At 40.5% G+C, this 26,684-nt stretch overlaps 1 protein-coding gene across 2 annotated transcripts in view; it reads right to left on the bottom strand.

The window, feature by feature from the left end:
• Positions 1-290: 290 nt before the first annotated feature.
• LOC113679946 (dedicator of cytokinesis protein 7) overlaps positions 291-26,684 on the bottom strand; it is a 41,323-nt gene continuing 14,929 nt past the window's right edge. For both annotated transcript variants that reach the window (XM_089187370.1, XM_089187369.1), the window contains exons 18-48: positions 26,125-26,275; positions 25,558-25,659; positions 25,086-25,172; positions 24,647-24,869; positions 23,914-24,090; positions 22,996-23,252; positions 22,362-22,457; positions 21,161-21,298; positions 19,970-20,083; positions 19,138-19,436; positions 18,227-18,503; positions 17,164-17,288; positions 16,380-16,579; positions 15,912-15,999; positions 15,241-15,337; positions 14,352-14,486; positions 14,049-14,201; positions 12,931-12,993; positions 12,627-12,722; positions 11,752-11,820; positions 10,739-10,782; positions 10,053-10,116; positions 8,297-8,464; positions 7,573-7,791; positions 6,518-6,652; positions 5,555-5,735; positions 4,946-5,091; positions 4,015-4,158; positions 2,916-3,040; positions 2,026-2,181; positions 291-1,228 (exon numbers count right to left, since the gene is read on the bottom strand). In XM_089187370.1, the coding sequence (XP_089043496.1) occupies positions 1,165-1,228; positions 2,026-2,181; positions 2,916-3,040; positions 4,015-4,158; positions 4,946-5,091; positions 5,555-5,735; positions 6,518-6,652; positions 7,573-7,791; positions 8,297-8,464; positions 10,053-10,116; positions 10,739-10,782; positions 11,752-11,820; positions 12,627-12,722; positions 12,931-12,993; positions 14,049-14,201; positions 14,352-14,486; positions 15,241-15,337; positions 15,912-15,999; positions 16,380-16,579; positions 17,164-17,288; positions 18,227-18,503; positions 19,138-19,436; positions 19,970-20,083; positions 21,161-21,298; positions 22,362-22,457; positions 22,996-23,252; positions 23,914-24,090; positions 24,647-24,869; positions 25,086-25,172; positions 25,558-25,659; positions 26,125-26,275 (4,393 nt within the window). In that variant the 3' untranslated portion in view covers positions 291-1,164. The remainder of the gene's footprint in view (positions 1,229-2,025; positions 2,182-2,915; positions 3,041-4,014; positions 4,159-4,945; positions 5,092-5,554; positions 5,736-6,517; positions 6,653-7,572; positions 7,792-8,296; positions 8,465-10,052; positions 10,117-10,738; positions 10,783-11,751; positions 11,821-12,626; positions 12,723-12,930; positions 12,994-14,048; positions 14,202-14,351; positions 14,487-15,240; positions 15,338-15,911; positions 16,000-16,379; positions 16,580-17,163; positions 17,289-18,226; positions 18,504-19,137; positions 19,437-19,969; positions 20,084-21,160; positions 21,299-22,361; positions 22,458-22,995; positions 23,253-23,913; positions 24,091-24,646; positions 24,870-25,085; positions 25,173-25,557; positions 25,660-26,124; positions 26,276-26,684) is intronic.

Genomic DNA, 26,684 nt, shown 5'->3' with positions numbered 1-26,684 from the left:
AGCGGAGCCACATGGGGAGCGTCCGCCATTACTTGCCAGAGTAAGAGTTTCACCAAGGCGGCCAAGGCGGCCAAGAAAACATTTGCACATGAGATCGAGGCTATTTGTGCCGCATAGCCAGTCTGCCAGTCCAAAACGGCACCCAACGCCTCAAATCGCATGGCATCACGATCGATCCCCTTGGGAATGGTCCATAAAACCCTCGAGAGTGATTTCCGTAAAAACGACACGATCAGTATGCGTTCTCCTTCGTTGAACGCAGTAACAACAGTTAAGCACTCATTACAAAGTTTTTTTTTATTAAAGAAACTGTTTAATAAAGTTGATCCACCAAAGCACTTTCCATTTCTCCGTCCACACCTCGTTTCACATTTCAAAAAAAAGCAAAACAAAACCAGCAAAATCATTGCAAATTCGTTCCAACATTCATCATGTCTCTGTGTGGAGCTGGCATGATGTGCATATAATATATTGTCTAGCCTTATTAGTTGTTATTCTGCAAATACATAAGAAATTAAAGAATATTCTTTTTGAACCAAAAAAAAATTGTTTACTTTCATGTTCCTGTACAATATTCACAATAAATTGTTTTCTAATAAAAGCTTACAATCTTGCCAAAAATGTCTGGGCACTATCGTTACATCTGGTAAATACTAATACCATGAACTCACCCCTTCAACCCTGGACAATATTAAACACAGGGAGGGAGGAAATATTGACAAGTCTACTTTCGTAGGTGGAAAATGAACGTAACTTGCTCATGATACACGGGACGGACTTGGAAAAAGGGATATGTGTTCTCCAAACGTTTTGGGCAGGATTGTTCGCACATTAAGCTAACACCTGTCTCTTTTACCTTTCTATGATGATCACACGAAGTACAAAACACATCTTATGATTGGGAAAATATTCGGTGGCCAATGTCCTAAATTTACATGGATCTTTGAATATCAAGAAGCTCTTTATGGCCCCCATAAAAAAGATAAAAGTTTTTGCTTTTTTGCGAATTTTTCGCACAACCGACTTCAAAAGAATTTCACAAATAGGAGGTTCACAGTCTGTATAGTATTAAATCCATTAATCATTCCATCAATCAATCAATTCCAACTTCTTGAACATACAAAATTGACTCGGCAAAGATTAGGCTCTGCAACGGATTTTAAGTTAAGCTATACTGTGTCCTGTATTAAAACTCTTGGAGATTTTCCTCAGCAGTGCAGATCCTTCCCTGCAAAATGACAATAAAGTATGCAGTTATTTACCATTTTATATATAAAAACGTGTTACACCATTTAGCGATGAGATTATTGGCTCCAGATTTCTATGCATGGTGGCTGATAAGGACTTCGCCAGAACCGAGGGGAATTAAGGATTAACTTCACGCGTATGTTGGGAAAAATTTGAAAATACACGTGAAATGAGTCCTTAATTGCCTTTGCATTGAATTACATTCGCGCACGATGACCTCGCGATGAAGCTATTTCAATGCCGCCACAAATGTCAAAACAAACTTAGCTGACCGATAGATTCAATGAACATTTTATTCCCAAAATACAGTTAACAACGTCGCACGGTTTCATTCAGTTAAATTGCAATCAATAAATCGTTGCCGCAAACTGCAAAAAGGCTCAATCAGCATCAAGTAATCACGCCCTCTTGATTAACAAAAGTGCCTCGTGATTGAGAAAAAAATACCCTCTTTCTCAGCTAATCAGCAATCAGTAATTTTTCCCCGCATATGATAAATTTTATAACATCAAGAATAGCTCACGCTTTTATTTCGTTTTGTTTACATCCGCACACTGTTGGCTACCAACTGTCTATCGCAAAATATACTTCGAGTATCGTAGCCAATCAGATTTCAGTAATTGAGATAGAACTCTGGTAGATTTATTCAAAAAGTGATGGATGGCAAGCCTATTAAAGGTAGAGGAGCTCGATAACATTCGCCTTGGCCTCCTAGCGACAACACCAGCACCTGCGACAATAACCACGGAGTACTATTAGCGTGGAATATATACTTACTTCTGCCTGGTGGATCCACGTAAGGTGCCAGACTTGTTTCTCAAGAGAGGTTCGAGCTGTTCGGTGAGCTGTGTAAAATTCTTCTCCAGTTCTTTCTGATAGGCACGTTGATCAGATGCGATAAGCTGCTTGTTCCTTTGCAGAGCGTCTCCGCACCTAGTACACAGCAATAAAATTCCTTAGGACAGTAAGAGTATTGAAGTATTGTTATTCTAAAGTGACAGGGTCAGAAGGTAGCGGTCTGTCGGGAGGAAGAGCACCGAGTGACGATGTGCTGACATTTGGTTTCTTGCATGAACCACAGTGTACCGCGCAAATACCCGAAGGTAGAAAATGTGGCCCAAGGTAACGAGCGCGCGAAGATCCGTTGGACAACATAAAGTGTTAAAGTTTTTCTGTAAAAATACTTGAAGATAAAAGAGGGAATTCTGCCGCAATTAATATTTCGAACTTCTATATGGCGATTATCAAAATTCCCATCCAAACTCTCTCATTTTAATTTAAACAACGAAGGTTTCTGCTTATTCGTTAGCTTGGGCTAGCTGTGATGTACGTATATTCGGTTGAGTTGCTTTAACATTCAAGTCTTGTTGTTCTGTAACGCGTTGCATTACTCTCGTGAACATCGGGTTTGCCGGGAGTTCTTGGTTCTAACGGTAGTGGCATGTGCTCGCACAGTGCTTGAGATATTCTTGTTTCGCCTTAAACCTTTTTTCTTGAATAAAATCATGATTAAACTGCTGAGGAAGGCTTTGTCTTCAAGGATTTACATATTTAACTAACGGAGGAGACTGATTGATCAGAACACTTTTTTCTTACACAAAAAGTGTTTCTTGACTGATTTTTATATGTCTCAGTTTGTTGTCTACCAGGCTATACACACGCATTACCTTTTGATAAACTCTTTGAAACAGAGTCTGAGTCTGTGATGGTGTCTCGTGATCATTGGCGTTTCCCCGCCATCTTCAGCGTCCTGATCGTGACACAGGAATACCAAAGCAATCTCTAGAGGACCCTGTAAAGACAGCACAACACACAAGCGACAGTTAGACAAGTCAGCCTTAATTGAGAGAGACTATATTGCTATCCACGAAAACAACATATTATAACTTGCTTTAAAGTGTTGATTAACTGAAACCATTCACATGTTCTTCTCAAGTCTGGATTGAGACAATTTATTTTCCAAGAAAGAACAAGGAACGAGCATATTTGCAAATAGGAGGTGTACTAAACATGACATGATCATTAACAACCTTAGGTAAATGTTCAGTCAAAACCATGCAATACTCTAAAAACGAACAAACCGTAAAACTCAATCGGGATTGGGCAGGATATACCTAGACTGAGTTGTGTACTATCGATGAAAAAGTTCTTCATGTTAGGCAACTATCGTTGGTAAATAAAAGTGAAATTTTGGTTGTTTATTCCATCGTCTACCAACTACAATAGTACGGACCTTAACCAAACGAAGACCGCGACAGCATTGAGGACGTGGCACATCAAGATCTAATGCGCAGAAAAATAGCCGCTATTTTTATAGACGGCTAAAAATGGTACACATGTACAGACACGTGCTTAGGCGAAGCACGTGTCTGTACATGTGTACCTTTTTTAGCCGTCTTCTGCATAGTAACAACATGAGCTCGACAAAATTTGCATGGTCTGACGACAGTTACCCCGACAGCAAATTATTTTAGGTGAAACTCGATGCTGATCGCCTACGTTATGGTGAAGTTGAGGAGTAGCGAAATATACTAAGTCATTCGCGGAATTCTATCTAAAAATATAAATTCATTTTTTAATCAACGACTTCCCCGGCGTTCTCTTACCTAAGGTCCCTGTCAACAATTTGTTGACATGGGTTCTTACGAACGTACAGATGAACAGACAGACAGACAGACTGAATGACTGATCGACCGATCCATCGACTACCTGAGGACCACAACGAGATTACACCCAAATAAAGAGAGAAAAAGATAGAAATGTGACCTGATTAACAGTGGTGCCAATAGAACCTTGTAACACCATCTGAAGCATCTTGGGGTTTGGTGGTTCTTGATTGATTGCGTTAAGAAGCTCTTTCGTCCTTAGTTCCATATCCTCGATGGCGACTTCAATGGGACTCAACACAATCTACAAGAACGAAAATAAAACCAATGTTAGAAGAAAAACACGTGTCTGAAGAAAGATTGATTTGTTACTCACAATTACGATACCTTAAGAAACACCACGTAAACTACATGCAGCAGTGAAAGTGAATAGCTACCAATTTGTGTCGGTAGTAGAAATTTCAGTAAAATAATTCATCAAAGTGTATTGATCATTCAGAACCACCACAGAAAAATGATCACGTAGAGTGGCTGGGTCAAGGTTTGCGCTACTTGAAACGTCAAGCCACTATCTTTTAGCCCTTCACACCCTATCACAGGATGCATATTCTTAACACTGTTCTCTATACATTTATTACGGTGCTAATAAGGAGAATTCGTTTAATAATAAAGAGCCTCTTTGGTTAGTGATCATTTTTATTTCTTCTCTTGACCTTAATGCGTGTTTTAAAGGTGATATTGTAATGAGAAATTAGAGGCCAGTAGGGTCCAAGAGTTAAGCTGGTCATTCCAACCCATGTTCATCTTCTGCATAATTGACCATTCTCGTTGCTTTCCGGTAGTCTCGTGTGGTTTCCTTTAAAACACATTATTTTGCTTGTCGTGAAAATCGGCTTAAAATATCTTAGTGTAAAACCTGCATAGGACATTGGGAACGAGCAAACAGGAGGTATCGTCCAATTTTTTTTTTTGGCCGAAAACTCTCTCTAAAATAGAATTGCCAAAAGCATCTGAATGCGCACAAGTGGAATGACAGAAAAACAGCCGTATCTCAACACAAACAACATAACATGCAACGATATTGGACAGACCTGTTCACGATGCACAACATTGACTCGTGTCTTGACATACGGGAATGAGTTGGCAGCAGTCAAAATCGTCTTTCTCTTGTACTGGGTGACCAGTTCACCATGAGGTTTTCCGCTCGGTGTGAAAGGAGTTTCGTACATAAATCTTCCTATGAGTTTGAAAAAGTAATCCATTTATAGATAACAGAGCAATTCTCGATTGCTAGCCGTGAAATTAACCAAACAACCAATCAGAAACGTGGAAAATTTCGGCTCTGACTTGGTGTAGACTACACACTTGACATAAAACAATTAAGAACAAAAAGACAAAGGAACGAAGGAAATAATGAAAACATGGGTGAAGAGGGCGGTGTTCTACAGTGACGTGTCCTGTGTCTTCTATACCAAGGGGGAGACAAAACAACAGAAGGAACGCATCAAAATACATACTTGCAACCTACGGTGAGGGAAAAACAGGATTTGCAAAATCGAAATTGGTTTTTATTCAGCATCTGATTGGACGAGAAGACAGTTTGAGTTTTCTTAACCAATCAGGAAGCGTATTACTTCCAACCCTCTGCTCTTAAAGTCTAAAGGAGAATCTGTTGGACTGTCAAAGTGTTGTGAACATACTCAAGTTGAAATTCTTGTCAAAATAGGTAATACGATCCTTCAATTCATATTCGTCAAAATATGGGTCCACATAGGTAAGTTGGATGTAAGCTTTTTCTGGATTCAGCTTGTCTTGTTCAACTGCGTTGGAATCTTTGATTACTTCCAAAACATTATGCCCGAACTTGTCTCCATAAAATGCCTGAAAAACAAATACCATACTGAGCTCCTGTTTCGTTAATAAATCAAATTGAATTCCAACACCAAACAAATGAAAGCCTGTGTAAAGGTTTTTGAAAGTTGTGCTGCAAACAAGATGACTCCTTTGTTTGATTAGACGATGCTCGAGACAATCTGCAGCGCGAATCGAATTTCCCAATCTGTGAACTTGGAAAAAATATATGTGCCTACATTGTTCAGTCGGAAACACACAGTCGGTGTGAAAAATTAGTGAACACTGTTTCTTTAGTTATTTTTACCTCTAGTTAGAGTGCTTTTAGATTCAGTGTCGTAAAACAAAAACCAAAGTACTGACAACGGTGAGAATTCAAAGAAACCCGTCCAAACTACCTAAAGCGCGGGAAAACGCGAGCGACCAAGTTGCGATTAGTTTTGCTTTTGCATCTGATTGGTTGGTAAAGTGGTGCGAGGTTTTTCGACACCCAATTGAAAATTTCTCTATCCGCCAGGTACAACGTTCCGACACAATTGAGGCTATTTGAGTTCGGACTGTGGTGTGGCGACAACGGAAGCAAACGAAATTACCATATCTTAAGTTATTTTCGTGGTGTGCGAAACAACCTTCGACTCGAAAAAGTCAACGGAATTTAGACTACTGGGATAAAAACACAAAGCGGTTGTAATAAACCTAGAAAAAACCAGGATGGCTAACTATAGGGAACATGAGAACGGATTGTAACCGACGAACTGGTAAATTTCAGACAAAGTTTTTCGAGATGCACCAACAAAGCCTAATAAACTAACCTGCAAACGATGGGACACTTCAGGAAGCTTCGTGATGGCGGGTTCTTTGTAAATGTACTCCTCTCCGTCCAAATCTCCAAATTTAGATCCATAAAAACCGACTCGGAAGTATGTTCCCAACATACGCTTTCCTTCCTGAAAATAGCAAATCTCGCTGCTTAAGTGAAACCTCTCTTCACATCCAATAAAAAGGAATCAGTTAGTTTCAACCCAACAAGACATTCACTTTTTGCAGGATTCAGTTAGCGCTCCGCCCTCTCTGATTGGCAGTTTTCAATTTTTTGAAAAAAGAAAAGGATTTTCCTAAGAGTGAACAAAACGAAGGAACGAAATTCGCTTGCAAAATAATAAAATAATAATAATAATAATAATAATGTTTATTTCTTATATTGCGCAGTCTAACATGCGATAATATGATCGAGTGCGCATTACAACACTAAAATCCACCCAACCCAACCCAGGGGAGGACATCCATCACACAGTAATCTCGTGCGTGGGAAATTAACGTCTCCTACCCCAAACCCTGCAGGAGACGGGACCTCCGGCTTAACGTCTTATCCGAGAAGACGAAACAAGGTGAGTGAAGCGACTTGCTTAAGGCCACAACGTAGTGCCCCATCCAGGACTCGAACCCGGGCCGTCCGACCCAGAGTCCACTCACGCCTCACGTATTACTCGATTAAGTATTACTCGATGCATGGGTTTCATAAACAGCTGGTAACTCCCCGCCTATAAGACCTCTAACCGCCGTTTGTTGAGCCTGCAAGCATGCTCTTGCGTTTGGATTTTTTCTTACGGCCCATTTCCCGGCATGTTTATGAAATCCATGTTTGTGCATGACACACTTAGTTTCACAGGTTGGTTTCAGTCGCCTACATATGGGATTGAGTCCGAAGAAACAACTGTAAATTGGATCTACGTTTGTTAAATACAAGTCAGTAAGTATTAATACAACAAAGACAAAAAAAAACCTAAGCTCTTAACAAACACCTCAATTACTGACAGCGTTTATGTCAAAATGACCAAACATGCAATCTATGAAAATTATGTCTCACCGTCTGTATAATCTTGCCGAATGCTTCTGAAAGCCTCTGATGAACCTGAGTCAGCTTCTTATAATCACGTTTTGCTTCTAGAATCGGGATCAGCAGTTTATACACCTCATTTACACATTCAAATAAATGAGATCGAAAAAACGTGTTTGCAGCTGATTCGAGTAAAGATACCAATCCATTCTCGCAGAAGTACTTCCCAGTGCAAATACCCTCCTCATCCTGGACAAAAGAACAAAAGATAAAGACTAACAAAATAACAAGGATAGCACGTACTTAACTCTATCACTCCCACTAATCGGTAGGTAAATTCTCATTACAGTTTTATTTCACTATAGAGCAGACAGGGTTACAAGGGAATTTTTCACCGATATCTCACCGATTTATCAGGAGTTTCGGACAAAGAAATGTGTTGTCTCCAGTTAGGAGAATAAGTTCCCAGGTCTTGAGAGTTTGAAGATTAAACGCCTAGCATGTTCGAACACGGGTTGACGAAGAATAACTACCCTCACATCAATGACAAAAACAAAACCAAAACAAAACAAAAAATCCCAAAGTGTGTCATGCGTCCATTCCTGGGCCCAGTAGTTCAAATGGCAGATAACAATATCCTAAGGATAAATTGTTATCCAGCCGAAAGAGTGTAAACAAAACGTACTGCGCTATCAACCGGACATAGTAATATTGCTTCATATGCTGTGTTGGGAAGGCCAAATTACAGACTTACAGGTGATACTACATCATCTGAAATAGCGCTTTCTTCCAGCACATTGGGGGATATCTTCTCAAACGAAACGCATCCAATAGGTAAGTGCGGCTTGTCTTCCAACATACTCAGGTACTCAGAAACTAAACCTGCTGTGTGTACCAGACACATGGCTGCCTCCACTTTATTCTGCCAGAAAGAAGCACAACAAAAGAAAAAGGAGGTAATTTGGTATTAACAACCAGGTTGATAACGTAAATTGACCACCTTAAAGAGTTTCATAACTGAAGTTTCGAGCGCTAGCCCTCAGTCGGAGCGTTACTCCTTCGGTTCTCAATACGTTAACTTTGAAACTCTTGATGGTGGCCAATTTACGTTATCAACTTAGTTAACAATACCAAATTACCTTGTTATACTCTCCCACCAACGCAGCACCGCAGTTTCTTTTACCTCCTTTATTCAGTAGATCATCAACAAGGAAATGCGGAGGATTTGAGCTTTGTTTCACTGTTAGAGTCCTTAGCATTATAACACGCCAACTTAACAGACACTTTAATGATTCGACTGTGAACTAGCGGTTTGTTATTCAAATGCAAATAACTTCCAAGTTTGATTGCGAAAGCGCTTCTACTCTTCCCAGTAGACCACGACACCCACGACTTTCTTTGCCGCCTTGAGAGTAACGTTTTTGAATGAACATCACGTAATATGGAAAATTCAGGTGCATTTCAATGCACCACGTAATTGGTTTGAAACAAACTCACGGCATTACTCTGAAGACGGCAAAAAGATTCGTTGGGTGCAGCGGTTCACTGGGAAGAGTAGTGAAACATTCTCGTCCTCATAGCCCTTTTTGCTTCTCTTAGCCGGCGCCGGCTAAGAGAAGCGAAAAGAGCTTTGGGGACGAGAATAGGCCCGAAAAAGATCAAATGACTTGTATAAGTTGTATTTAGCTTAGGAGAGTTTAAATTCTGGAAGAAGCTGCAGTTGTAATGGTTCACGAGTGTTAGAAAAGTTTTAATCAACATTCAGAGTCGTTTTATTCAAACTTTTATGCGCAATTTCCCGCTTGCTTACTGTCCAGACCTCTCTCCTCTTGTCACAAACTTTCCCACCCCATCCCCTTTAGATGTGTCCAAGCCGCAACAATCATTACCACACCCTCTCCCACAAAGGCTGTGTTTGTAACAATTATCGCTTCCGAAGAAATTAGAATTTCGCGCTCGGTGAGCTGGCTACGCGCCGGTGATTCCTAACCTTTGCCTTGCAAAAAATAGAAACCCTTTCCTTCAAACAATAGATAAGGACATAAAAGGAACGAAAGCTTGACTTATTGTCCGGCCAAACTCCTAACCAAAAGTTTGATATGAAAGGAGGCCAACGAGTCATCATTCGAGTCCAGTCAGGTTATGATTTCTTGATGCACTCGAATTAAAGTGATCACATACTGAATGCGGTTAAAAACGAGCCTTGAGCCAGCTTGGCCAATTAATTCCTGTGAGTGAAGTTTACTCACTATTACAACTATGGAGGAGCACCTACGCTTGATGCAGCGTTCACGCGGAGTCCAATATCTAAGAGAATATGTCGACCGGTCAGATTGAAAAATTGGTTTCCAAGTGACGGCACTTCGTTCGTCTGTACGCAAATATGTATTTCGCGAGTGCAACAGGTTGCATCGTCAGACATTCGAAACAAATGAAAGGAATTAAAAATTACATAGAGCTTTACCCCCTCGCTTGGATAAATTAATACGGTATCTAAAAGCTATTGGTACCTCGCCGTGTTTGGTAGCCATGTTGCACAGCCACGTCAGTCGTAAATCAGGTGAATTTTGATATCTAGCATGAAAAAGATGAATACATGTGAATGCTACAGCTAATTAAGTGTAAATGGATTTCAATGTTATGCGCTGCTTGAAGAGACACCAACACCCTACGTTAAAATAACTATACGGACGAAAACGTAGCGCTCTTTGTCTTTCGACCTGCCTCGACTGTGTTTCAATAGCTTACCTCAAGGTATTGTGATATTGGCTACTGCCCGCCTACGATATCTCAAGAACTCATTCGTAAACCATCCAAACGGCGAATCCGAACTGACGACTGGGGTTCAAATATTCACGGGGGAGAAAGTGTATTTTCTCTTAGAACTTCTCTTTCGATAGTGCATTTAGCATCACTTTTTAAGTTCATCATCGGAACTTGGCGTACACCCGAACTCTCCCTGACTTAACGGCAGCACAAAAGTTGGGCATCCGAAGAGAGTCCGAAATCAACCGAAGAATATCCGATCAGCGTTTGGTGGGCCATTGATTTATAAACTCAAAAGAGATCTGAGTTTTTCCATCTTTAGAACAACATCTCAAAACATCATTTTGATGCAGTCACCTTCATCCCTATTGTTTGACGATTTGACGAATGCAAGAGCGCCTGCATCAGAAATCTTGCGAACATCACTTACCCTTTGGCAATCCTGTACATCAAGTCAATCAACATTTCTGGATCCTGAGTAAATGAGATTATAAAATGATGAATACGGTTTCAATAAAAGTCAAGAAAAAAATCGTCGCGGAAATGTTACTTTCTCCTCACACTTTTTTTCGAAATATTTTATATCGTGAAATCGATAACTAGCGATGAGCAGTAAAGGAAGCTGGAACAATCCTTGGGAGTTATCCAAAAACTTAACATGAATGCAAGGAGAAACTTGTGCTTGGCAAATCACACAGTTTCGGTAACTTATCACATGCGGAGCAAAATTACTGAATGCTGATTAGCTGAGACAGAGAGCATTTTTTCTTAATCACGAGGGCACTTTTGGCAATCAAAAGGGCTTGATTTCTTGATGCTGATTGGGCCTTTTCGCTGTTTGCGGCAACGATTATCGATTGCAATTAAACCGAATGAAGCCGTGTAATCTTTTTAACTGTATTTTGAGAATAAAACGTTCATTGAATCTATTGGTCAGTTAAGCTTATTTGTGACGGCATTATAAGAGCTTCATCGCGCGGATATAGTAGGCGAATGCAATTCTCTCAAACATTTTGCCCTACATGCGATAAACAGGTAATCTCAAGTACCTACGGGCAATTAATGATTAATTTCACTTGTATTTCCAAAGCTTTCCCAAAATTGAAAATATGCGTGAAATTAATCCTTCATTGCCCACGGGCCCATGCAATTTCATATATAAAGCGAAACCTTAACCTCAATGTAAAGAAAACTTGGCAAAGTTTTTACAGAAGGCCTACAGATATAATGACAATGAGAGAAATTTTTAGCCGATGGTTGTGCAGAAGAGAAACATTAATGTAACGAAGTGATCAAATCATGCACGGTAAAGGTCTGAGATATATAAAAAAAAAAATAGTGACTGATCTTCTTCGAGACTCTCTTTTGGAAAATAAAACGCCTTCACAGCAGGAACTGAAGGAATCCATCAAAAACGTGTACAACAGGAACTAAAAATTGTACCTCTTGAAACTCTTTCATCTTGACTGTGTCCGACAGAATCATGTGAAGATTGAACACCAACTCCCGCACCTAGGAGAAATATGAGATTTATTTCTATCCCAGTATAAGAATGATTACAGTAACAACCCAAAGGTAGGAGAGCGACAAAACACAATCCATTGAGTATGCAAACGGAGTCCTTTGTTTTTCCTCCTCTCCATAAGAAGCTAGACTAAAAGAAATTCTTGACTTAAGTGATGAGTATTTGCAGTAACTAGAGCAAAATCTGTCCGTGAATTGCGCGTTGTGATTTGGTATGTGTGGCTAGGTTACTAAGGTGTTTTCTTGTTTGTATATTTGTTTTTATCTATTAATTTTTAGAGCGGGGGCATCCACAATCGAACTTTTAGGAAATTTGAAGAGAATTTTCAATAAGTTAAATAACTCTTTGAAATTTCCAACCACTTTCATAGGTACACTTTTAAAATAGCTTCAATGTCCGTGAGTAGTAGTAGTAGTAGTTGTAGTGAGGCGTGAGCGGTCCAGTGGTCTGAGCGCTGGACTCTGGGTCGGACGGCCCGGGTTCGAGTCCTGGCCGCGGCACTACGTTGTGGCCTTAAGCAAGCCGCTTCACTCACCTTGCTTCGTCTTCTCGGATAAGACGTTAAGCCGGAGGTCCCGTCTCCTGCAGGGTTTGGGGTAGGAGACGTTAATTTCCCACGCACGAGATTACTGTGTGATGGATGTCCTCCCCTGGGTTGGGTTGGGTGGATTTAAGAGGGGTAGTGCCCCGTATGGGACTCCATGTCCCGCTGCACTAACCCATTTGGCGTCCGTCTATCCGTAGACGTACCCAATAAAGTTGTTATAAATAAAATAGCTATGAAAACATTCACCTGATCCGGAAAAGTGCTCGTTCGCAGCTCCTGGTCTGATTCAGCGTAAGTAATGATTGTTTTCAATGACCGACGGAGGTGATCTTCATTAAATGCCTGCAAGCAAAGAAAGAGAGTTTCGCGGTTACTGCGCCGAGCAAAGCGTTAACAACCCATCACAAAAGCGTCTATTAATCATTAAAAAATTTCATAATCTAAAATAAAGCTCAACTAACAGTCGAAACCACTTATAACTGTACACCTGGTAAACTAAATTGTAGTTAACTGCACAAAGAAGCCCAAACAAAATCATTTATGAACTCACTTGTGAAGTGCCAACAAGACTGGAAAGTGACATTGTAACTTGCATCTTGACCCTTGCAAAATTCTACAGAATAATCGTTCGTACAAAATAAACACCAGTATTAGGGATAAGGTCCTAAAGAAACTGTGGTGCTGCCTTGTGTGTGTGAGGGGGTAGGAAGGAGGGGGGAGGTATAAAACGATCATTTGGTTTTAGCAACTGAGTTTATAATGTATATTGGTCATCGTCAAGAGTTTCTGAATCCAACGTTACCAACGCTAGCCCTTCGTTAGAGAGTCTTCGTCTGAAAAGGGGCTAACGCTCGAAACGTCAGCTTCAGAAACTCTTTAAAAATGCCAATTTTCATAGTCAACTTAGTTGATAAAATCAAATTATCGAAACACAAGAAAGTCCTCTGTTTAACTCTCAATCGCAGCACTTTGCGTAGGATTAAGCTTGAGTCTTAGTATCCAAGTAGGCTAAAGTGCCGGAGCTTATCCCGGTTCCTGAAGCAACTTGAAGCATTGCCCTCCTTCTGGATGGAAAACTCGTCCATTGTCACCCCAACGCAATTCGTCAGATTACCTACCAAGTTTGCAAGTAGTCATCACCAATAACCCTCGGCGAAGAGAAGTACTGTAAGGGGAAAGCGTCCTACCCGGGACAACTCTACGTTCGAAAACTGGCCGGTCAATGCGACAACGACCCACCAGAGCTCAAAACCGGTTCCATCTGATCTGGAGTCCAGAAGCCCATTTACAAAAACGTCCTTTTAGTTACCGGTTCTGAAAAGCTGCCCTTTTTTTAAAATTTTGTTCCGTTTACATAACAAATCGATGTGAAAATGGATTTAAAACTCAAACAATAAGTATGAGAGACAACGAAGCCAAAATGACAAGCTGTTTAGCAAAACTACGCACTACTTTTTCTCGGCTTAGACTTTAAAATAAATATGACCTCGGGCCCGTTAAGTTCGCGGAACTTTCAAGAAACAGGCCCAAGAACGAAACCACTTCGCCAAGCGCGTCTCCCACACATTGTGGAAGCCCAATACTCTTCAACCAAAGTTTACCACCAATGGAGAAAGAAAAGCAGCAGCACTATTTAAAATGAGTGTCCAACAATCAGTTACAACTTACATTTCCTATTTCAAAATTCTGTCGCATGAGGAGATAGAGTGACGCGCTGGCCTGAGCCCGAATACTACTAAGAGCCGAGCTGCAATGGTTTAGGAGTCTGGAACACAAGTCTGCACAAAGCTCTGTGTCATCCTCAAACAATAGCTCCGGGAACTGGAGAGAAAAGAGAGCAGTATGTTGACAATCTACATGCAACACCTATCTCTCGACAAAACGATGCAGACATCAGCTATCTAACCTAAGAAAAAACTATTTCAGATGTTAAGGCTTCTATTCATAGTCTCGTGGAGGTAGTTCCCTTACCTTATAGACAATTGATCTTTGAGTCGCAAATATGTTCTGCAAGACCCTTTCACTCTGGTTGTAGCTCAAAGAATGGAGTAAAACCCGCAGGATTCCACTCAATACAACACGAAGAGACTCTGAGGAAGACACGGTCTGAAAGAGAAAGTTTCCACTTAAACTCAATCCAACGACAAAGAACAGGACCTCACATTACAGTCCTTTAAGCCTCAATGCAGACGTCTCAAAGGCCATGGTAAGACCAGCCAAAACAACTTTAGGGGGAGTAACATATTTCAAGGCCTGGATTTAGAGCCATCTCATATGCTGCCTCATTTTCTCTTGATTCAAAGTAGCTGAATACTATTAAATCATATTTAATGTAGTTAACGACTAGGAGCTATGGTCGCGAGTGTTTTTGGCGTTCTTTGAGGGCGTGTTGGCCGTTTGTAGCGCTGTTGCGTAACTATGTTTGCGTTTGTTGCGTTTACCATTGTTCGTGAGCATGGGGGCAAATTCCTGTCCAGCGGTATGTTGCTGTGGCGCATGCGCATGCCATGTGCCTACGTTTTGTTTGCGTTGTACTGGAAGCTTTGTTAGCGTGGCATGGCGTGACGTTCTAGTAGCGTAAGGTTTCTCTTGGTTCCCCTCCCTCCCTCCCTCCTCTTCTTGGTTTAAGGTCTCCCCCTCCTTCCCGGGATTTTTTTCCTTGTTTCGGGGGTTTGTGCATTTTATTTCCACTGGGCTTCTGGCCTCAGTGTGACAGGTACTATAGTGGGGGGCTGGGCGCAGGTTGGTATGCCTGTGGGTGTTCTTTCGCCTTGGAGTGTAATTGTGGTAGCAGTCCCCTGGCCCATGGGCACCCAACCCCCACTTGCGACGCAGGCGTTAACAGGTAAACAACACTGACCTGTACCAAGTGCTCAAGTGTATCAAGAACAATGGTGCTGACTTCAGCAGCAAGCCCTCCTTCGATTTGAGCATTGACCTCAACTTCAGGACGCACTCTTTACGGGAGACAACGAAACAAATAAAAATTGGCAAGAGTGATTTAACTACAAGGAATAAAACGAACACCATAAAGACTCTCTGACAAACCACTTAATCTAAAGAGCCCTTCTCCATGGTAAACTCTTACTAGTAAACCTTCCTCTCCAAGAGGTTCCCTCTCTTGTAAATCCACACTCTTTAATTACCCCTTCTCTGAAATAACCTCCGTAGAGGATTCAATAAGCGCTCCCCCTCTAGATAAACCTTCTGCTTCCCCCTTCTAAACTAAAACGTCAGTGCCGTTATTCACATGGAGAATATAACGTTTCTGTACGATATGCACTTGTATCTGAAAACCTTCACTAGCTACCTTTCAAATATGGTAGGGTCCCCAACCGAAAAAAAAATAACTCGGTAGATAATACCCACTAAAGCTGGGCGATAGATGGAAAGTACTGCCCACCATTTTGGCTCTCATCAATAAGATTTTAATAGGACTCCCTTCAAACCCCGCCCGTTAGAAACCACCCCATCTGGATTCCCCGGACTTGTCAGCCCCCTGGGGTTTATTGAAACGTTTTCGGTGTGTACCTGTCTTGTTGTTCCGAAGCCTGTCTCCATTGTGTTTGATCCTTTCGCCATCTTAATCGAGCCTCAGGGGTTGGTGACTGGCCTTTTTCTGTTTGGAAACAAAACACGAAATATTTTAAACCGAGGGAATATTTTAATGTGTTGCACGAAAGTTTTGCAGTAGTTTAATTTTGCGGATTTGTATGTTTTTTTTTTCTGCTCCTAAGTACGTCAACTTGTTGAAGCGAACAATTTTCAAATGCCTCATGTGTCAACCTCTACAAAGCAGCGTTTTCTTTAGAAATTAATCTGTTTGTTTACGAATAATGTTGTCCACGGGACGGAATAAAGACAAAATCTAATGCCCTGTGAGAACAATCCAAGGTGCAATCCAAGTAATGCAATCCAAGCAGAGCAATCCAATGATTCTTTCGTGTTACCCTTTGTGGTAAACGTTTATGTCTTTCTTTGATCATTTTGTTTTGTTACCTAACTGCACTCTGCTATGTCGCTGCATCATTTCTCTCGCGGCTCCTTTATTTCCAAGTAACATCTCTTCTATTTTTGCTTTTGCATCCTGCTGCGCCTTCGGTCTTGGCACAGTTTGAAACTGTGAAGACTTCTGCACCTTGCCGCCATATTCAAACAGAGTGATGCACAGCCGAAGAACGTCCAGCAGCAAGCCAAGTCTGGAATGGTACAACGATAAAAATGGTTTACAGCAGTTTTAACCACCTAACTCTTAAACTGAAATACATCATGATTTTGAAGTTCCAAAACGAAAAGGAGAAAGATGTTTTTCGTTTTGTCACGAGCACCGGACAATAAAATAGTTCCGAGTCTCATGAGGAAAACAACCTCAAACCTTCTGATTCCGCGCTCCGCATACACTTATCAAAAACTTTACCCCAAAACGGAAAGTCGTTTTCGGTGACCGATTACAGAGGAAGCGTATGAAAGGGAGGCCCAATTTAAAAACAATCCCTTTGAGGCCCATCTGGGTGAAAGTGAACCGTCATTGAGGTTAGGTAGCCTGTTCTAAGAGTTCAGTGGGTAAAACGAAGAACGACAGAACACGGCGCAGTTATAGCGGAGAAAGCAAAATAACCGAGGGAGGTTTGGGTCTGGTCTCTTAATAACCCGACCCAGACCTCATTCATTTCGCGCTGCCGTTACTACTGCGCCGTTACGAATTCGCACCGTGTCATTGACTCCTGGAACAGGCTAGGTGAGGCGACTAATGCGTACTGGGAAATGCGAATTGGTGACATACTTAGCAGGTTGTTGGTCAGCCCACCAATCTCTTAGCACGTCACTAGCCATGTTCTTCAGCACCCACAACAGACATACCAATAGGTTTCTGGTAGCTTCGAGGCTCAGCTGCTGTGGTTTACTTTTCTGTACAACAAAGCAGAGTATCACAAGCAAGTGAGGCGGTGCAACATCAAAATCTACCAAAACTTTTTTTCTTTCGTCTCACGAAGGAGTCACTCTACGCTGTTGGATATCTATAACCGTGTTCACTACCAACACGATCAGTTAAACGTATCTTAATTTACAATAATAAAGGAACTAAGTTTATAAAGAAAATGTGGGGTTACGTCGGTAGCAGTGGAAGTCAAAAAGGCGTTTGCCCTTCGTCAGAGCGAAAGAAAAGGGGCTAACGCTTGAAACGTCAGCTTTGGAAAGTCCACACGGTGCCATTTACATTCTCAACTCAGTTGTTAAAACCAAATTAACTCAATTTAAAATAATGATGGAATTGAGTTTTTGAGATAAACTGTGTCATCTGTAAAATTAAACTTTTCATTACCAAGAGTAATCATTCGAAGAATTTGCCTTATTATAACAATACACTGTCGAGCATAAAGATCTTAAGAAAGAGCAATCATCATCGTTGTTGTGTTGACCCAACATAAAATTCTCCCGAACAACCAACAAAAATGGTGTGGTCATCAGTTAAGAAAATCTGCTTCCAAATCTTGAAAGTAACGGGTTAAAAAGCTTTCGCACCTGAATACTACGATTATCAGTTGAGTTAGGCGCGGAAAAGTTGGGTGACAAGGTTTTGATGGTAAAATAACAGTGTTCTTCCGAGCAACCTTCCTTGTTTCCATTGGTAACCGAACCTCAAGGGCTGTGCGCCACCAACAGTCAAACGTGAAAGCCCGCCAAGAGAATTCAAACAACACGTTGCTACTGGAAACAGAGCAACGATTTTAACGTCAAAGCTGTAGCTGCTAAACTTCGGTAGCGCCTAACTCAACTAATATGGCAGTTTTGTAAGATTAAGAAAATGAAAAAGAATGAAAGGCTTTCATGAACTTTCTAACAACCTGCGATGAAAATTCACTCCTGCTGTCATCAGATCCCTTTAAGGTTGATACACTGGACGTGGCTATAGCCATGGCAACATCAGGGGTGAAGCTGAAGTTGTCCTTGGTACCATACCCATGTAGCTGGTGTAAAGCTCCTACCACCAGTCCAGCAATGGGTAGATAGAGAGCCGCCACGGCTGAGCGACAGGAGACGTTATCATAGCGGGTGTCTGAGTCATGACAGGCTATCAGATCACGTGTGGTGTCTATAGCTTGGCATATTATGGTCATGTCCCTAAAAAAAAATCAACAACATAAAGTTCGTATGCTGTTGGAAAAAATCACCAGTTGCTGTGAGAATTTAGGGCTTGGTTTTGCGACGATAAAAGGAAAAACCAACTAATCAATATCTAACCATCAGGGCACAGTTGTTCAAAGTTGAATAATGCTATCCATTCAAAAAGAGGCAATCCAGCGGATAAGTGTTCACAATATGAAGTGCGCTATCCACCAAGGGCAGGTGACAGGAGCTGAACCGAGAAATTGCTATCCAGCGGCTTATCAAAACGTACTGCACTATCCACCAAATAGAGACTTATCCAATGGATAGCATTCTCCACACTTCGAACAACTGCGGCCTGAATGTAGTTTCTTGGGTATTTTCCTTCTCTTTAACCGGCTGTTGTGAGTACTCAGGGTTTAGTTTCACGACACTCTGACCCACATTTAAAACATTAGACACCCGTCATTAAGGAGGTCGGAGGCTTTGAGGGGATCACGCAGTTTTCAAAGGGAATGGAGATCAGTCGTCGCTAACAAAGTACAAAAGTTGACTGCCAACGAGGGGTGAGGGGAGAGAGAGGGGAGAATCGTGACCAAACCAAAATCATCCGGACCCCCTCCATAATAAATAATGAGCAGTCCCTCACCCTCCTTCCAAAGCCAGAGCCAGTTCAGATAGCACCAGACCAGCCAGGAAATGCTGCTGTCTAAAAGGTGTTGAAAGTTCCGCCATACTGTTGCCGATCACTAAGGTGTAGGTAGACATGGCCGAGTCGATTGACGAGACAGAAGCTGTAGGTGATGAGGGAGGAGTGGGGAAGAGGGGACATGGGAATGGCAAATTGAGGGTCACGTAGTGCTCATGGCTGCAAACGATCCTCAGGAACTCGAGTCTTAGCTGGTTCGCTGCTAGCTCATTGGTCTCATTGGTGGCTTGATAATGCATCTAATGAAAAGTAATAGGAATTATTTTAGTCTAATACTTAACCCTGCACTGGAGAAGGAGAACTTTTGGAAGGATGTTTCTCCGTCTTGTTGTTATCTGTCCGACACCAAAATTCTTGCGTGGCAATAGGAAAAAAACTGACATAAAGACATGACGCACATAAACGAACTATGCAAGCGCAGGGAGATAGGAATAGCTGGAAGTAACTAAACGAAAAAGAAACAATGAACTTGTGCTGATCCCGCTGTAGTTGAAGCTTAAAAAGTTATTAATAAAGTGGAAGTAGAAACAACTTTTCCTTGTATCCCTACTAGTTAAGAAAGTTAGGAAATAGAGGGGGGCGGTTATTCGAAGGGGGCGCTTGTTTGACATTGTGGCCTAGGGTGTGGGCGCTTATTCGAGGAAATACGGTGATTAAAAATTTCTTTTTTTCATCAACATTAAACCCCCTACCCCCTAACCCCCCCCCCCTCCCCCTCCCCCAAAGACTTCGACGAAGCCAGGAGACGGGCTTTAGCAAGATGTTTGCATACCTCTCTAAAGTAATGCCTGATAAGCTCATACACAAAGCCTCTGTCAATCAAGGACAAAAGATCGTACAAGAAGAAGGCTAAACTGGAGTTCAGCCGCCGGCAGAGGGTAAAATCCTTCAATTAAAACGAAAAAAAATTGAGACAATCTGTAGAGAAAATAAACTATAAAAATATCATATTCGAAGTAATGTCAAGTAAGTTGTTTAACTTTGTGCTTTTCATCTTATTCCCTTCACTCAACCAAGCCTCGGTGAGAGGAGTTGCTGAAAGCCATAAAATCAAAACAATTCATAGAGAGAGAGAATGGAGGATTCTTAAGTGGAGGGCAAGGAATGTAAAAAAAAAAAAAGCCCCTCAAGGAAAAGGCATGAATATTCTTGTCACAACACACGTAACTCCAATCTCAGCCAAAAATGTTGGGAACACGACCCTATTCCAGCATCATTGTTGTTTATATATTGTAGTTTTGGAGAAAGCTATTTTTCTTCTTGTCACGAGTGAAAAACAAAGTAAATATTTTGAGTCCTCATGAAGAATTGAACTTCAGACCTCCGAATTCCTCGCTCTGATGCTCTACCACTGAGCCACAGAGACTCTACGGTGAGCGAAGTGTATTACGAAGTTCATATCAGACGCGTCCTGCATACTGCTAGGATCAGCAGTGTCGATAGCGTCATGTTTGGAAATAGAATAAGAGAGATGGAAAGTTTCGACCTCGGTAAAGAAAAAGAGAAAGATATTTTTCGTCTATTTAAAAATTGAAGTTTTATTTCAAATGTCCCTCAAAAAAGTAACCTTACAAATCTATTCCCCTGACACCACCCCACCCCGACACCCCCCCCCCCCCCCCAACAATGTCGAAACTTATACCAAGAGTGAACCTTGGGGAATAAATAGATTTTCTATTTATTTTTTTAAAAAAAAGAAAAATAATTCTTATTTTTTAGCGTGGATATACAGATCAATGTCACTATCTTAGCAAATGCACACCTACCCCTCCCATAAGTCAACAAAAGTCAACTGATTAGAAGTTGGGGTTAATGTTAGGTTAGGGGAGGGGTAGGTGTGCTTTTTGCTCGCATACTGATACTTAAGCTTGAAAATAATGACTACAACACGTCCATCCCCGAAACTTCTTCCACAAAAAGGTGACACAAAGACATAAGTGACAATAAATTTGGCAAATCTTACCTCAAGCCTGCCAGTGATCTCAGAAACTGTAGAATTGACCATCGCACGTATGTCACCTAAAAACTGATCAGGAAACCTGCTTTTTCTTGTCCAGAAAAACTTATCTGTGTTTTCCAGGTATTGTGCCATACTCTTAAACTGTGAATATCGTAAAAATACATCGTAATGAATCACCTTTTTGTACCGATTTTCAAAGGATTGTCTCAGGTAATGGGATTGTGATGTTTTTCCTCTCAAATTCAGTTCACACTGTGATAGTCAATAGAGTCAAACCAAACTCTTAACCTATCAGGAACAAAACTAAATCCAATCTTAACTTGCAATTGGTAGTTTCCTCGTTTCAATAAAGGGATAAGTTTTTTTTAGAAACTGTGTTCCTGGGTTTTACAAGATTTTAAAGAAAGCTACAAAACTTTTGAGTTTGTAAATCGTTTTGACAGAAACTTCTGTCATCTTCAGTTAATTACTGTACAAATCGTTGAAAGTTGAATTATATAGTAAGTAGAACAATGCTAATTATGATAAATAGCGACAACAAGAAAGGAGGTAAAGCATGAAAGTGTGAGAACAATGTCAATAAAGCCACATATGGCAGTCTGTGGCCCTTTCCTACTCTAAACAGTTCGGACAACCGAGGAAATCTAGGAAAAATTATTTTCAAATCAGCCCTCCTAAAACCTACTGTATTAACAAACAGTTTTCATTCAACTAATTTATTCTTGTACGGCAATTTGATAATATCAACAGAGTTGATAAAGTAAATTCTTAAAGGTGGCCAATTTACGTTATCAATTAAGTTTATGATACCAAATTACCCTGTTATAATCTCCCACCACAGTTACTTTAAAACTTACCTCCCTTTATTAATTCATTCTTGTGTATTGCTCGTTACCATGCGCCCAAAAATAGCCCAGCTCCATCTTTCTGTATATAACCCACTCATAACCCACAATTCCTCCATTCACTCCGTCGAAGGGCTGACGCTCAAGACGTCAGCTTTAGAAACTCTTTACGATGACCAATTTACATTAACAACGCAGTTGATAAAATCAGATTCTCTTGCTTGTTTTCACCTTAAGTTCTCATAGATTAATAACGGTTTTACGACACTAAAATTTTTCTTTGAGTTAAAACTGTTTATTTTAAGTTCTAATGTTCCTTCTTTGTATCACATTCAAGTGAATGGCTTAAGTCAACTTACCATCAGATCAAAAAAGAACCAAGCATGACCCATTGCTAGTTCTCTGACAGGTCCAGAAGCCACAGCCCATTGCAAAGCCAACTCCTCATGCACCAGCTATTGAAAAAAAAGAAATGTCATACAAAAAGATTCTAAACATCATCGTAATAACCTTGGTTTCCTGCAAGGATCTAAATCTAAGTCAGGTTAGATTTTATGGTGGGATGCTCTACCAGTAGAGCCACAGAGAACTTGTTTTGAGCTCTGCCGCATTTGAGGTTTACATCAGCCTGCGAAAAGGCCCTCATGAGCGCTTTAGTACACGCGCACCATAATATTTCAAGTGCTTATATCTATTTACAATGGAATCTATAATTATATAATTGTTACATATGTTGTCGGATAACAATAAAATTTTGAATACGAATACATTACAAGTGTGTTTGCTAGGGGAAAAAAAAAACTAAATATATTTAAAAATCTGTTGTCTTTGATTCAAATACGTCAGATTTATCTATGCTAAAATTTAGCAATAAAGAATTGAAGGCTGATATATTATTAACAATTATTATAAAAATGATGATAATAATAATAATATTAATGATGATAATAACAATAATAATGATAATAAAAATTTAAAATCACTGTTGTATACCTTCCTGTTATTACTGCTGCCAAGAACAAGACCAGGAACAGCCAGGGAGCTGGGACGAGACTCTGCCATACTGCTCCTGTTGCCAGGCAAGTTCATCACCTCAGCCATCCTTGGTTCCTCTTCTTCATCCACCCACTTTCCAGTTGTATATGAAGGTTGCTGCTCATCCGCTGAGTTCAGCTGAGGATTACTGCTTGACATCTTCTGTCTTGCTTTACTTTGTAGCCCAACTGGTATACTCGCTGAACGTGATGGTTCTAGGATGAAAGACGAAGTTAACTTTGTTTGAATACACCTTAAAAGATACCAAGAGGGGGCCCACTCTCCAAACATTTCCCCTCGACGAAGGTGTCGGCGCGCCATCACCAAACGAGAAACACAAAGAACCATACAATATCAAAGAGGTATAGAACGGGAAGCCTGATTACGTCGTGGTTTTTTTTCCAAGTACAATTTATCTTTTAATAATCAATCGTACATTACATAGTTAAATTATAATAACATATCTCTGAATTTTATTTTTAAAATTTAATGTAACAACATTGTAATTCATGTATATGCGAGAATGTTGATATAAAACACACTACCATTATCATTACTGTTTTTGCGATGGGAAGGAGCAAATTGGCAGGTAAATTGGTCTGTACTCAACCCATATGACCCACCCAAAAAGACCTCGTTTCAAAGCAATTACCCCCTAGCATTTCATCAGGCTTCCCTGACATTCCGCTGACCATTAACTATTTATACTCCTGGGTGGTGAGAGGCACTGAGACTAGAGTGTTTTCCAAGAATACAACACAATGACCCGGCCAGGTCCTGAACCCGAGCCTCTCGATTCAGAGTCCAGTGCACTGACTATTATACCATCGATACCATCGCTGATAACCAAATAATAGATGAAATACAATAGCCAACCTGCATAATGATCAGGTGATGATGGTGGAGAGTGATTGTAAGGAGCAGAGAAGACATAAGTGATGTATGAAGCCAGCAGCTGATTACGGCCGTGTTCATCCTGGCTGTTCTCTAATAGCACATGAAGTCGATGGACAATCTGCGTTAACGACTCAAAAGCTGATTGTCCAATGTTTACTAAGGGAAAGAAAATAATCCATCAACAAAAGAAAAATAAGACTTGGAATTAAATAAAATTTAATATTTGAGGTTTGAGGTTTAAGAGACTTGGTCACCGACATTTTCATTTGGACAGTTAGCTTGTTTCTACTTCAAGCTCCTCTTTATTTATTGATTTTTCTTTTCGAAATTTAGACAGGCTGTCCCATTGTAAAAAAAAAGATATGTAAACAATAACGAGGCCAGATCACAACGCTAAGAACTACGTTTTCTACTCACTAGCACTGAGAAGATGTAAAGGTTTCTCGTCCTTATCAGAGACTAGAATGTTTAATTATATGATGTCATAGCAAAGGTAGCACATTCTCCTCAGTTATTAAGACCCTGAATGTTGGTCCGGTCTGGGGCTTGAACCTTTGACCTCCCGCACGGCAGCGCGGCGCTATTCAACAAGAGATACCTAAGCGCGTTGTGAAATTGTTGCTCTAATTAGCCATTGTAATAACTTAGGTTTTGTTTAACCATACTTAATCGCAATGTGCCTCAATGGATGGATATTCTAAATTCTCTTTACCTACAGTTCCTGAAATTATTGGTGGTCTGACGAGCAGCAAAATAAGCTTATCCAGAATCAGGTACAAGAACCTCACAAGAGGTTCTTCTCTTGCCTTGGACAAGTCAACTATGCTTTTTCGCAAAACAGATTCCAGGTTTCCCTCTGAGGTACGAGTTGGTGATGATGCAACACGTCCTTCGATCTGGTGACAGATCTTTAGAAATTTATGAATGGGAATATCCTGAAAAAAGAATAAACATGGAAATGAAATACTGCACAGCAAGAAAAATACAGCATTCATTTTGACCAATCACTGTCATTGTCAGAGAAACTGCACACCTACTCCTCCCCTAACCCAACAATAACCACAACTTGTTACCAGGGAAGGGGTAGGTACAAAGTTGTTCAGATATTAACACTGGTCCATAATAACTTAAGTAAAAGTTATAAAAATTACCTGTGTGTAAATGGAAGAGACAGCCCTGACGGCAACATGAAATACACCCTTATGGCTCTCTAACCATTTCATACCGGGAAGTTGCACCTTCAAATAGCAAAAATAATCACACAAATTAGTGCACGAAGCTAAAAGAGCGCTTCTCAATTGAGTGGTGTAAAAAGCATGCGCAACGGCTAATCGAAACAAAGAAAAATGCCTATCGGGCCAATGTGAACTAAAAATAAAAACCCAACTGCCAAAAGCGCGGGAAAACGCGGGCGACCAAGTTGTGCTTGCTTTTAACTTTGCATCTGATTGGTTGAGGGGGTGGCGCAAAGTTTCAGGACCAATCACAGTGCGCAATAAAGCAAAACCAACGCAATCCCGATTCAATTTCGACCTTCAATTGACGATTGCACTAGTACATTATTTATTAAATTATAATTATCACGGCAAGCTCGTATGCATTGTTTAAAACCACAGAACTCACTTCTGGTGACAACACACTGTAACTTGTAGGTGGCTTTTCCAAAGAAACAGGAAGATGGAATTCGCCCAGATTTAGACGGCCTTCCTTTATTGCAGGGATCCACTGAAAGGAAAAATCCTAAGGTTAACTCATGAAAGAAATTATTTATTTCCTACTGAGTTTTTTGGTTAAGCCACCTGTGCCATTGGAAGAAAATTACTGTGAAAAATTTCCGTTTGTTCAAAATGAAAAACTCTTCTAATCTAAAACTTATCTACCAAGTGCCAAGACAACACTAATGCTTATGCAGAGGACATGATTCAACCCTTTAAATCCCAGAAGTGATTAGCATGTAACTTCTCTTCATAATATCCATACATTATCCGGCAAACAGGTGATGAGAATACTAAAACTCACCAGGCAGAAATTGTAATAGAGGGGGCAGTTAGAGGGGAGAATTAACAATCAGATCTTGGAAGTTAAAGAATTGATTAAATAGAAAACAAAGAGGCCCAGAGATTGAAACGGATGTCACATGAAGACAAAACCTGTAGAAAAGATAATAAAATTACAAAGCACTTTTCATACTGTATATCCTATGGGTGTTTCAACCGGTCCCTTCTCTTCAAGCTTCTTCCCAGTTGAACAGCTGATGTGGTAAAATGTGAACAGCAGGTGATGTTGATCTGTGAGATTTGCTGGTAATTTGATCTTCACTTCTTCATAGAAGTCCGGGCACCTTCGATCAACAAACAGAAAATTATTTTCAGTGTATTTAATGTATAAAAAAAGTCTTGACCACCTTTCAACTGCTGATTGTTCATTGACTTATCAACAAATCAACCAATAACATATTTATACCATTGCATTACATGTATTTGTAAATTGAATGCTTGCCAATCTGATTTCTTGGAAACTGGACCATTGCATCCCAGTAGTTTATTTTTAGTAACATAAAATGGCAAGAAATGGCTGACCTGATTTTTCTGTGTGAAAAAGTATCAGAACGTGTAGAAGAATAGTTTCTCTAAAATACCACCAATGTGGAAATCCCAATCTTTCACACTTCCAGGGTAAAAAGATTATTGGCTAAAATGTTTAGTACATTGAATAGATTCAGAAGTAAAATTAAAACAATCTTTGGGTAG

Source organism: Pocillopora damicornis, chromosome 11 (assembly GCF_964200805.1).
Source record: "Pocillopora damicornis chromosome 11, jaPocDami1.2, whole genome shotgun sequence".
Taxonomy (NCBI): Eukaryota; Metazoa; Cnidaria; class Anthozoa; order Scleractinia; family Pocilloporidae; genus Pocillopora; species Pocillopora damicornis.
Note: the sequence above shows the minus strand (reverse complement) of the source record. Positions and strands in the feature narration are given on the sequence as shown.